At 37.0% G+C, this 12,969-nt stretch overlaps 1 protein-coding gene across 8 annotated transcripts in view; it reads right to left on the bottom strand.

The window, feature by feature from the left end:
* Positions 1-12,969, bottom strand: part of RAD54B (RAD54 homolog B) — a 113,777-nt gene that overhangs the window by 68,890 nt on the left and 31,918 nt on the right. Inside the window, exon 1 of one of the 8 annotated variants that reach the window (XM_082363287.1) lies at positions 975-7,947. The exons of 5 other annotated variants lie outside the window; for them this stretch is intronic. In XM_082363287.1, coding sequence (XP_082219413.1) covers positions 975-1,348 — 374 coding nt within the window. In that variant the 5' untranslated portion in view covers positions 1,349-7,947. Of the gene's footprint in view, positions 1-974; positions 7,948-12,969 lie in introns of those variants that run through there. 2 more of the 8 variants (XM_082363285.1, XM_082363286.1) reach the window with 2 other exon arrangements.

Genomic DNA, 12,969 nt, shown 5'->3' with positions numbered 1-12,969 from the left:
GAGTTTACCGTTTGCTTACATTACCCTAAATGATTCAGAAGAAGCCTGTAGCTGCCATTTTTATCTTTTGCCAGAGGTTAAAATTTGAATCAGCAGCAGGATAATAGTTTTTGAAGATTTCCAGGCAAGTAGTCATGTAGAGCACAAATTCAACCAAAAAAACTGTTTCTAATCCAGTTGCTCTTATTGATATATTAAAATTCATAGTTTGAAACCCTTGCAGAATAGTATGGGAGAGCTTACCCTTTCCTGTATAAGCCCAAATCAAAGTGAAACTAGACCATTAATGTGTAAAAACAACAAAAATTTTTAGTTTTATTAAGTAATCTGAATCCCTAATTAGGCATTAACTCCTTTTCTTGTGTTTCCTTGTCTTTTTTATTTTGAATGTAAGTTAGAAAAATACTTTAAACTGTACATTTAAAAATACTTTAAACTTTAATATATACAATGATGCCATTAACAAGTTTACTTAATTGTTCATTTTAGGTTTTTAGCTCAATTAATATTCAGTAAGTGTAGACACTGATAATTCATTAAAAAAAGCAAGGGTTCCAGTTTTCCTGAAACTGCTAACTTTATACAAAATTGAAAATTCTAATGAAATGTAATCTTAAATGAAATAAGAAAAAGGTATCTCTCAGAAGCTAATTAAACAATTTAATTTTAAAGCTTAAAAAGTTTATGAGGTAATGTCACAAATTACATCCCATTTATTCCTCCCTAACCTTTACTTTTTAGAAACTACAGAAGGAGGGAAGGGGGAGGGGAAGACAATAAAAAGTGGCTTGAATCCAGTGCAGCAGAAAAATTCCCTATAGCCTCACTTTTCTTTTTTAAGAAGGCAAAACAAAGACACTATTCACTGCTCCCGTAGTGGGGGTGCTTACTATGCATATCTTTATCACAACTAAGCCAGAGCCCAATAGATAGGAGGCGCCATAATTTTCACAACAAAATAAAATAAAGCTTACCTTTGTATGTGGTTCCTGTCTCTTATCAGGCAAAAACTGGAAATCTGGGGAATCATCTCCATAACTTTCTTGGTTGGCTCAGAAATATTGCTTTTAAAATCTGATTGGGTCTCTTTTTGCTGCAATAGCTCCTGTTTGGCATATTCTTTGAGCCTTTTGTAAAGAGTGCGTAGGCCCTGCGCTGTTCGAGGAGGGCGGTCTACTCCACTTGCATTATAGTTAACTGCTATGATATCCCAACATCTATTCTTTTCCACTATTACTGAATGTTTGTTAGTGTGTTCTTCCAGAATTTTAACATATGGCTTCACAAGCTTTAACAAATCAAGCTTTTCAGATAAGGTAAAATTGGAAGATCTAGCTTTTCCTACCATTGTTCTTTTCAAATTAAGTAGGCAGTTTCTGAAACCACCATGCAGCCTTCAGCTCTGCTCAGCTCTTTTCACAAACAGAAAAAGATCAGGCTTAACTAGGCTAGCCTCATTTAGGCCCACGCCTACAGGGGAGGGTTTATTAAAATTCCTCCAGCTTAAGCTGACGCAGGTTCAGGAAATCTGCTTAAGCCAAGCCTGACCTACATAAAGCTTCTCACTGAAGAAGACAGGAAGGCACAAGCAAAACACACTTGTGTATAAAGAGAACAGCTCGAGGTAGGATTTAATACACAAAGGTCTAGAGATAAGCATGGAACACAGCTAAAAATTAGCTAATTTAGGGAGAATATCGAATTCCGACACGTTTGCCTAGCTGATAGACTGAAACTGCATTGCAGTATCACTTTAATAAAGACAAAAGAAGAACTGTTTTGTACTATTTGTTTACAAATCCAGTAGACAGAAAAATGAAAAACTAAAGATATGAGTGGTGAATGTAGTGATTCCTAACAGAGTCCCTAATCACTGTTTCTGAGCTGCTGTTCTCCCTTACAAAATCTGCATAATGCTGGTCCTGCTGTCAATCAGGAATTGCATATCCTCTAGCTAGTTAGGTTACACCCAGCTCAGACTCCACGGTAAAGCTAAGCTTCTCCTTCATTTTACAGTCTACAGTAGCCACCGTGTATTTTTTTTTTTCAGTTACTTAAGAAGAAATTTTTGTTGAACACTAAATCTAAAAAGCAGATAAAAATTATGTTTTTAAAGCAATGCATTATTCCAGCTGTAACGCACGTGAATATGCTAGCCTGCTTTACCATGTGTAAAAAACACCATTCACAGTGAGAACAGCATAATAACACCTTAAGACTGCACACAACAAAATCGCATTTGCTATTATTATAGAGTACGATCTTTATTTAGCCATATTCACACAATTTGGACTATGAAAGGAAACAGCTAGTCTAGTCATTTGCAAGGCCACCAATTTGTGTGTTTAGGATATATTTTCTAATCTCTGTCTGAAACATGATAAATAACAATGTAAACAAATAAGCCTATTTTCTCCTGATACACATGTTTCTCCAGATAGGAGAATGAATTAGAACATACTTGAACACAGTTCCATTCAATCAATTACTGAACACCTGTAACAATGTTCTCAAGCACTGAGAAAGGCCCAAAGAAAACAAAGGTAAATCTAGATACAGCCCCTATCCAGAGAATACAGTTCTACAGAAATGTCACCAATTTTCAATTACTTTGTTTTTCATTCTTTCAATAGAAGAGAATTAAATTAAATTTATTAAGTTCTCACTCTGAGCCAGACAATGTGCTAGAATGTGTTATTTGTCAGGAAATGTGTTATTTGTCAGGAAAAAAAGTGAAAGATTGCTGGGTGCACTATAGGATGCTAGGTGTTTTCTGGCATACTCTACTGCGTAATCTGATTCTTTAGTAGTCCTAGCCTTTCACTGTCTTTGAGCAGTTTTACTGCTGAGTAAAACTGTAGAAAATAATAATGCAAATGATTCTTGCCCCTAGAGATGCAAACTGAAAATTGACCTGCTCCAACAACCTGACCACAGTTACTCAAAGGAAAGCAAGAACACAGGATACATACTGTCTTTAAACAATATTATTATTTTTGGAAGAAATACAGGCATTGTATTAAGAAATGAAGTGCTAATGGAAATGTGAAAAAACGTTCAATCTCACTATCAAGGAAATGTATACCAAAAATGATTTTCATCCATAAGACATCCATAAGGATGTGAAAAAACGTTCAATCTCACCATAAAGGAAATGTATACCAAAATCGATTTTCATCCATGAGACATCCATAAGGAAATGTGAAAAAACGTTCAACCTCACTATCAAGGAAATGTATACCAAAAATGATTTTCATCCATAAGACTGGCAAAATTCTTAAAGACTGAAAATGTCAGGAGTGGATGAGGGTGCAGGGCAAAGAGTACTCTTCTGTACCGTTCATGAGAGTGTAAAATGGCATTTGTGATGGCAATCTCAGAGTATGTATTAATAGTTTACATGTGTAAAAACTTCTAAAATTGCAGTTATTTTACGTCTCAGAATCTACCTTGAAAAATACTCAAACACACAAGGAGCAGCAGAGCCTTCTTAGTAGCTGCATAGTATTGGAAGCAATCTAAGAGCACATCAGTTGGGGACAAGTTAAAGTCACTAAAGTATACCCATACTATGGTCTACTCTGGGCAGCACTAAAATGCAAAAGGTACATTTCTGTGTATTGACATAGAACAAGCTCCAAAATACATGGTAAGTGAAAAAAGCAAGTAAAACAAAAACACATACAATATAATCCCATTATGCTTACCCAAAACACCCAAAGCTAAATATTTCTGTAGGTACAGAAAATATATGTGTAGGTATAGAATGCAGGTCCATACATAGGTATGAAAATGTACTCCAAGAAGGTCTGGAACTCTTCTGCCTAATTACAGGAGCCATGAGTTGCAGGTAGCTATGGAGCATTTTTTTTTTCTTCTTTTGGCCCCACTGGACCACCAGGGAAGTCCAGTTATTGAGCATTTTAAATGCGGTTAACGGGACTGAATTTTTTACTTTATTGAATTTTAATTAATTTAAACAAAATTTTTTACCTGAAGCAGCATATTTTTCCATTAAACACAACTTCATTGTTTGGGTAGGATTACATTTTACTTAACCCTTTTGTCACAAATGATACTATTGTTTCTAGTATTAAGGACAAGAGCTCCCTCCTTGACCAAACGTAGTCAGGCTCCTCTGAGCCTTCTTCTCAACTAGAACTTTAGCAAGAATCCTGCTAATAAACCAGTTTATAGAGAATCCCCCTACCCTTGATACCTAACCAGATTCTTCATACTCGCACCCTTAATACCTAACCAAGTTCCTCTCAGTAATTTTCCACCCACTGACTCCCTTACCCTGCCCATTGGCTATAAATCCCTGTTGTATTGCAGTTGAGTCCAGTCTCTCCCACCTGTTGCAAGTCTTTTTTTTTTTTTTTAATAAATTATTTATTTATTTATTTTGGCTGCGTTGGGTCTTTGATGCTGCGCATGGGCTTTCTCTAGTTGCAGTGAGCAGGGGCTACTCTTCGTTGTGGTGCGTGGGCTTCTCATTGCGGTGGCTTCTCTTGTTGCGGAGCACGGGCTCTAGGCACGCGGGCTTCAGTAGTTGTGGCATGCAGGCTCAGTAGTTGTGGCTCGCAGGCTCTAGAGCACAGGCTCAGGAGTTGTGGGGCACAAGCTTAGTTGCTCCGCGACATGTGGGATCTTCCTGGAGCAGCGATCGAACCCATGTACCCTGCACTGGCAGGCGGATTCTTTTAACTTATTTAATTTATTTATTTTGGCTACATTGGGTCTTCGTTGCAGTGCATGGGCATCTCATTGCGGTGGTTTCTCTTGTTGCGGAGCACAGGCTCTAGGCACATGGGCTTCAGTAGTTGCAGCACACGGGCTCAGTAGTTGCAGCACACGGGCTCAGTAGTTGCAGCACACGGGCCCTAGAGCACACGGGCTTCAGTAATTGTGGCTCACGGGCTCTAGAGTGCAGGCTCAGTAGTTGTGGCACATGGGCTTAGCTGTTCCACAGCATGTGGGATCTTTCCGGACCAGGGCTCAAACCCGTGTCCCCTGCTTTGGCAGGCAGATTCTTAACCACTGTGCCACCAGGGAAGTCAGCAGTAGTCTTGAGTAAAGTCTTCTTGCCTGTTTAACTTGTCTGGTAGAATTTTTCTTGACATTACACATAATCACATCAGCAGTGTAGTCAATCTTAAATTGATTCTGCTTGAATGAATTTTTTCTATGCACTGATATAACATTTAATGGATTTGTCTGAATATTTTATGCAGACAGCACAAATTATAGTGATACCCTTTGTAAACTGTAATTGATTATTAATCTGAATTACTTATTCTGTCTTAATTATAACTAAATTATTTTTCTAGCTAAAAAATTAATGGGCAAACTTTTTAATATAAAAAAGTATACTACTGATGCAGAATCAAGTGCAGATGCAGAAGCTAGTACTCTTTCTGGAATAATAAAGAAAAAAATGAGAGACCAAACTAAAGCATATTACATATTTCACACTGAATACCAAATGCAATTTGCTAAAGCAGAACAACAGGAATAAGCTGTTTAACGCATTTTAAAAAGTTAAAGAAAATAAACTAGATAACGCTAAGAGACATTGTCAACAGACACACAGTAAATCTGACAAGCAGTTTCCTCTCAACAAACAAGAACTGATGAAGTTTAGTCACCTCAAATCAGAATTAAATATCCAGAAATATTTTTAAATAATATGTAACAAGGTCTGACCTTGTAACTTTGGCCAGCTATAAAATAGTTTGGTTTCTTGCACACACAAAAAAAGAAAACCATTTTTAGTAAAGAGATGGTAAAAATACATATATATTATTTCAGTTATGGAAATTTTGTCAGAAAATTATTGGGGAAAAGGTTTTAAACGATGTTTTAAAAATGAAAGATCTTCAATTAAGCAACCAATAATTGCCTGTAGAATACAAGACCTAACATATCAAACATCAATTGATACAATATTTTTAAAATTGCAAGTACTTCTCTTTAGATTTAAATGCGTTACACAATAAGTTATACAATAAAAGTTATACAATAAAAGAGATACTGCCCTATTAACACATGGGTCACATTTTATCTCAAAGGACTTCAAAATTTACAAAGAAATGTTATCAATTCATGACCAAATAGATATATGAACTTATAACACAGATATTTTTTAATCTATATCTGTCAAAGAATTTCAGCTAGACATGGAAAAATAATAGTTCTACTATAATAGATGATGCTCTGTTAGGTTAAGTTTAAAAATCTGGATTTATTGAAATTTTAAAACAAGAAATTAATATTTCATTTATTACTCTGTTCCACACACATTATGCAAATATTGTGCTCAACTTTCTAGAGCAGACTCTATGAAAAATGTCAAGAATATAGTTGTTAAAACCATTTGGAATACATATGCAAATACCAGTTTATGGAACTGGTTAAAAAAGAAAAAAATAGAACACTATTTAATGATATTTTTTGTTCTTTGCCAGTGCTCATTGGTTGAGTCATGGAGAGTTTTATAAATTATCGTACTGTCTATAAAATTTATAATTACTATTGTTTATAATTATTGTACTGTTAACTCCAACTCAAGATTTTTTTAAAAACAAAAAGAATACTTGCTAAACATTCAATAATCAAAGACAAAAAAATGGCAATGTGATTTACGTTTTCTCATCAATATCACACTGTATATGAGTGAGCTAAATTTGAAAATCCAAGGAAAAGAAAGGCATATTTGTGACCTGGTTAGATAGGTAAAAGAATATATGTTTAAAGTAAAAATTTCCATAAAAATACAAATCAGTTAACTAACCATATATATCCCTCTAACATGAATCGACAGAAAATTTTAATTATAATTAAGTTTTATGTAAATTGCATGAAAAAACTACAAGAAAAATTTGAAAAACACTTTGTTGATATTGATCAATTTAGAGCTGCTTTTAAATTTATACATTGCTCTTTTGAATTCAATGTTAATAATACTGAGTTGACACAAGAATTAGTAAATTTGCTTAACTTGGACAGACATATTTTTTTTTTGAAACTGACATGCTTTTGTTTCCAAGTCACATCAATTCTTCTAAAAAAGATGAACTAGTTTTGTTGATGTAGATACAAATATAAACAGAAATTTTTTAAAACTCAATTCAGCTAATGGACAACTTTTATGTATGTTTAGAACTTATTTATTTCATAAATATTATGAAATCTAAATACTAATCAAGAATTCAAAATAAAAATACAGCATCCAAATTGAGATATGCTGTAAATGTAAAATATACACCAGCTTTCAAAGACTTAATATGAATAATAATAATTAATAACTTTTAGGGCTTCCCTGGTGGCACAGTGGTTAAGAATCCGCCTGCCAATGCAGGGGACACGGTTCGAGCCCTGGTCCAGGAAGATCCCACATGCTGCGGAGCAACTAAGTCCGTGCGCCACAACTACTGAGCCTGCACTCTAGAGCCTACGAACCACAACTACTGAGCCCACGAGCCACAACTACTGAAGCCCGTGCGCCTAGAGCCCGTGCTCTGCAACAAGAGAAGCCACCACAATGAGAAGCCCGTGCACTGAAAGGAAGAGTAGCCCCCGCTCGCCGCAACTAAAGAAAGCCCGCGTGCAGCAACGAAGACCCAACACAGCCAAAAATAAATAAATAAATAAATAAATAAATAATTAATAACTTTTAATTACATGTTCAGATGATATACATATTGAGTTAATTAAAATGTATAATTAAAATTAATTTCACCTGCTTCTTTTTACTTTTTTAACATGGTTACTAGAAAATTTTTTAATATTTATATATGATTTATATTATATTTCTATTGGACAGCTTTGGTATAGAAGCATAGGCACCAAACTAATGACAGCAGCTATTACTGGAAGGAGACTAAGATTGACAGGAACAGTTAAGAACCTTTAACTTAACTGTATTATTATGGAATTTATAAAAATATATTCAGGGCTTCCCTGGTGGCACAGCGGTTGAGAGTCTGCCTGCCAATGCAGGGGACACAGGTTCGAGCCCTGGTCTGGGAGGATCCCACATGCCGCGGAGCAACTGGGCCCGTGAGCCACAACTACTGAGCCTGCGCGTCTGGAGCCTGTGCTCCGTAACAAGAGAGGCCGCGATGGTAAGAGGCCTGCGCACCGCGATGAAGAGTGGCCTCCGCTTGCCACAACTAGAGAAAGCCCTCACACAGAAAAGAAGACCCAACACAGCCAAAAATAAATTAATTAATTAATTTAAAAAAAATTTATAAAAAAAAAATAAAATAAAAATAAAAATATATTCATATTACTTAATCAAAATTAAATTATAAACAATTCTTACAAACTAAGAAAAACAATGCAACAGAAAAACAAATATAGAATACAAACAGAATTTAAAGAATAAAATATAAACGTCCAATATATAAAGAGCTCAACAAGTAATCAGGGAGATGGAAAGTAAAAGACCATAGTTGTTTTTACCCATTCAACTGGCAAAAGTTAAAAAGTTTAATAGCATGTGTTAAGGAATTTGGGGAAATAAATCCTCTCATACAGTAATGATGGCAGAGCCATTTCAGAAGGCAATTAGCAAACCATATTAAAATATAACGTAAACACATTATGATCTGACAACTGAGAAATATTTGCATAAGTTCATAAGACCACATGCACAAGGATGTTCATTGCAGGATTGTTTTTAATAAAAATCCTAAATAAATCATGTTATATTCATACCATGGTATACCCTGCAGCAATTAAAAGAATAGGTACATCTATATGTTCTAAAATGAAAACAAAAGACTCCAAAGCATACTAGTGAGAACTACAAAGTACTCTCAGCACAGAACAACTCCATCCAAACCCCTGCATTAAGAGACTTGACCAACACTAGGATGGCCTCTAGCAGCCTAAAGGCCCCAACCTAGCCTCCTTGTGAGTCCCATTCTGGAAAAGCTCAGAGCTATCAAAAGAATTTACTGTTTGTTCTAGCTAACACCTGACCCTAGGTTCCTGACCTCCCTTTGGTAGCACACTTACTAAATCTCCCACAACTCAGGAGTCTTTCTCAAGGACCTGAAAGTCATTCCTTTGAAATGTAATTATCAGGAAGAACAGAGCCAAGGCCTCCCAGTCTTAGTGAGAAGGGAGAATCCTAATTTTGATAACTGCTAGCTAGCAGACAGAGCTGCCCTAATCTCATTTACACAGACCTACCCTTCGTAATTTTTCACTTCCCTGACTCTACTTGAGCTCCCTCTCTGACTCCCTCATCCTCCCTTCAAAAGCTGCACAAATCAGAATGGAGCTCAGGTCTTTACCCCACTGTCAGGAGTTATTGAATAAAATCTGTTTCCACTGCTTTAACTAATGTCTGGCTTTGTTTATCTTTGACACTAGTGAATGAAAAACTCAAGTTGTAGGTAGATATATGTATACTGTATGGTATCATTTATTTGAAACACACCACTCACATCAATAATACCAATTTCTACAGGTAAAATATATAAGAGCCTAGCTTTACCTGTAGTATTTTAGATAATTTTATGGGGAGAAACGTATTTAGGTACATTAATCTTAATGAATGTATGAAGTATTCTGAGGAAAATGTACTGATGTCTGCAACTTTAAAATTCATTTTTTAAAAATAAGATAGGGGCTTCCCTGGTGGTCCAGTGGGTAAGACTCCACACTCCCAATGCAAGGGGGCCGGGTTCAATCCCTGGTCGGGGAACTAGATCCCACATGCAAGCTGCAACTAAGAAGCCCGCGTGCCACAACTAAAGATCCCGCATGCCGCAACTAAGACCTGGCGCGGCCAAAATAAATAATAAGTAAATATTTTAAAATAAATAAATAAATAAATAATAAAAGTAAGATAGACTGATGGATGAATGGATGAATATATATGCAATAAAGCAAATACAGTAAAATTTTAATTCTGGAATCTAGGTGGTTGGTATATGGGTAGTCAATGTAAAATGATCAACTTTTCTTAATGTTGGAGAATTCTAATATGTTCAAAAAAGTATCCTTAAAAATAAAATAATAGCAGCTAATATATTTTAACTCTTTAGCTATTAAAAATGTGAGAAGTCTGAACAATGCTAAATTTCTAAAATAGAATTTAGATAATTAGATCTATTAAACTTAATAAATAAGGAATAACTGTGGGTAGGAGTGATTTTTTTTTTTCTATGAACTACTTGCTAGGCAAAAAGCTCACCATGACTACTGAGATTATTTCTATATTTTAGGAGATAAAAAAAAAACAACACCAAGGTAAGGATATTATGCCTTATTAATCTTTGTCTTAGCCCAGGTTCTCTGGCAAACAGGGCCTGAAGCAATGACTAGAATGCTGAGGCTTTACTTGGGCGTTGCATGTACAAGGCATCAAGAGTGAAAAAAAACTGAAGCAAGGAACTATGTAAAATGGTGGCTGGGGGACTTCTCTGGCGGTCCAGTGGTTAAGACTCCGTGCTTCCACTGCAGGGGGCACGGGTTCGATCTCTGGTTGGGAAGGCCACGAGGCTAAAATGTAAGTAAATAAATAAATAAATACTATTTTTAAAAGTGCTGGCTACATCTTTACAGCAAGCTATGAAAACACAGAGTAGGTCGCTTGGCAAATGCATCCACTTGGCACTCTCTTTGGAACATCTGACAGACTACAAACAGAAACCATTCCTCAGAGTAGTCCATGGAGGGAAAAGTGGAATTTATCAGGCAGGTTCCCTCCTGTCTCCCATTTCCCAGTGGCCAAGCTCACCCCACTAGGAATAAACTCTACCGCACTTTCAGCCTGTGTCATCCAGCCTCCACACGGGCACAGGGGCACCCCCAAGCCCTGTGGTGTGGTGTGTCATCCACCAGACCCTCTCAGGGTGTGGTTCATCGGCCCGGTGGGGTGGCGGCCACCGTGAGGTGGTGGCTCAAGTGAGGCAGCACAGTGCGGTACAGTGAAGCAGTCAGTCTAGGAAGCACACGGTGGCAAGAGAATCTGAGAAGGCATATATCACACTGCAATATGTGAGGAAGATGACACTTTAAAAATCTGCCACATAAAAACAGGGTTAAAAGCCAGGGTGAATCCAAACCCTAAGAATCATTCTCAGTTATAGCATTTATATCTCATACTTCAGCACTGTGCTTTGGTGATGATACCCTGTAATGTTAAGCACTCAAGACAACCAAAACCAGGAATTCCCTGGCGGTCCAGTGGTTAGAACTCAGCACTTCCACTGCCACGGGCCTGGGTTCAATCCCTGGTCAGGGAATTAAGATCCTGCAAGCCATGCGGTGCAGCCAAAAAAAAGACAATCAAAACCTAGGTTTTAACAGGGATCTTGAAAACCCTTACAGAACTGAAAGAAGTCTAAGAAGGAAAAACTCAGTGCTCCTGCTATGTTTCTCCTCTACTTTCATACCACTCCGACACCAGCTGGGTGTTCTACAATTCAACTCAATTCTGACACTATCTATCTGGAGATAGCATCACATCCCACAGGTTAAGGGCTCAGTCCCACAAGACTGCTCCCACCCCACTTCAGATGCCAATCACAAGTCCAGGTTGTCAGCTGTGCTTCTGACCAATCGGCTATAAATCAGAGGTTCCTAGGACCCCCTCCTCAGGTTCAATTAATTTGCTAGAGCAGCTCACAAAACTCAGGAAAACAGTTTACTTACTTTTACGAGTTAATTATAAAAGTATATGATAAAACTGGGAGATTGGAATTGACATATATACACTAATATGTATAAAATAGATAACTAATAAGAACCTGCTGTATAAAAAAATAAATTAAATAAAATTCAAAAAAAAAAAAAAAGTATATGATAAAAGATGAACATTCAGACGGAAGAGATGCATAGGCAAGGCACAGGTAAAAGGCTCGGAGTGTCTATGCCCTCTCTGGGCACCACCACTCCCTCAGCACCTCCATATGTTCACCAACGCGGAGGTCTCCAAACCCCGTACTTTTGGGATTTTTATGGAGGTTTCATCACATTGGCATGATCAACCATCAACTCCATTTCCAGCTCATCTCCCCTCCCTGGAGAATGGGAATGGGGCTGAAAATTTCAAGCTTCTAATGACGGCTTAGTCTTTCTGGTGACCAGCCCTCAACCAGGAGCCCACCCAGACTCACCTCATTAGAAAAAAAGACATTTCTATCACCCAGGAAATTCCAAGGGATTTAGGAACTCTGTGTAAGGAACTAAGGTCAAAGACCAAATATTAGAAGAAAAAAAGATGCTCCTAAAGCTCTTATCACTGAGGAAATTACAAGGGTTTTAGGCCCTCTGTGCCAGGAACTGGGGGTAGAGACCAATACAGACATTTTCTATTATCTCACAGAGTCAAATTATGAAAACTTACTCCAGCCATGCTATGTGACTCACAGACCTACTCTATACAATCTAAATTTACATACATTTTCTTTAAATAGCTCCCAGCCACCTATTAAGGAACTCAGTTTAACCAAGCCTTATCTTTGGGGTAAAAACATTGTAAGCTAAAGGAAACTAGCCTTTTGTTAAATTTTGTATACTAAAAATGTTGCTAAAGCTACTCATCTTTATTTTAACTATTTTTTTCACTTAATCATTTTTCAGTATAGTTAACATGGGTGTTCCCCCAGCATGTAGCAGCAAGGAAATTTTGGTGAGATAGCTCCCACGTCCAAGGAAGGGATGGAGAGTGTGTATCTGATGATTCTCAGAGGCACTTTAGGCTTCTTCTTCACTGCGGTACAATAGGTCTAAAGTTAGGAATCCCTCTGGACACAGGAAAGTAACTCAATATCAGCACAAAGTTAAGAAACCTTACCATCTACATATCATCAGATTGACGAGAAAAAGGAAGTATGTGGTCCCAATGGTTGCTGGTATCTATCATTTAACATGAGGGGAACCAGTCTAAGAATGAAGCCAATCTTGTGGATGACAGAAGTAGACAGAAATTGGGATCATAATGACATC

The sequence above is a fragment of the Balaenoptera borealis genome (assembly GCF_965194805.1).
Source record: "Balaenoptera borealis genome assembly, chromosome: 17".
Taxonomy (NCBI): Eukaryota; Metazoa; Chordata; class Mammalia; order Artiodactyla; family Balaenopteridae; genus Balaenoptera; species Balaenoptera borealis.
Note: the sequence above shows the minus strand (reverse complement) of the source record. Positions and strands in the feature narration are given on the sequence as shown.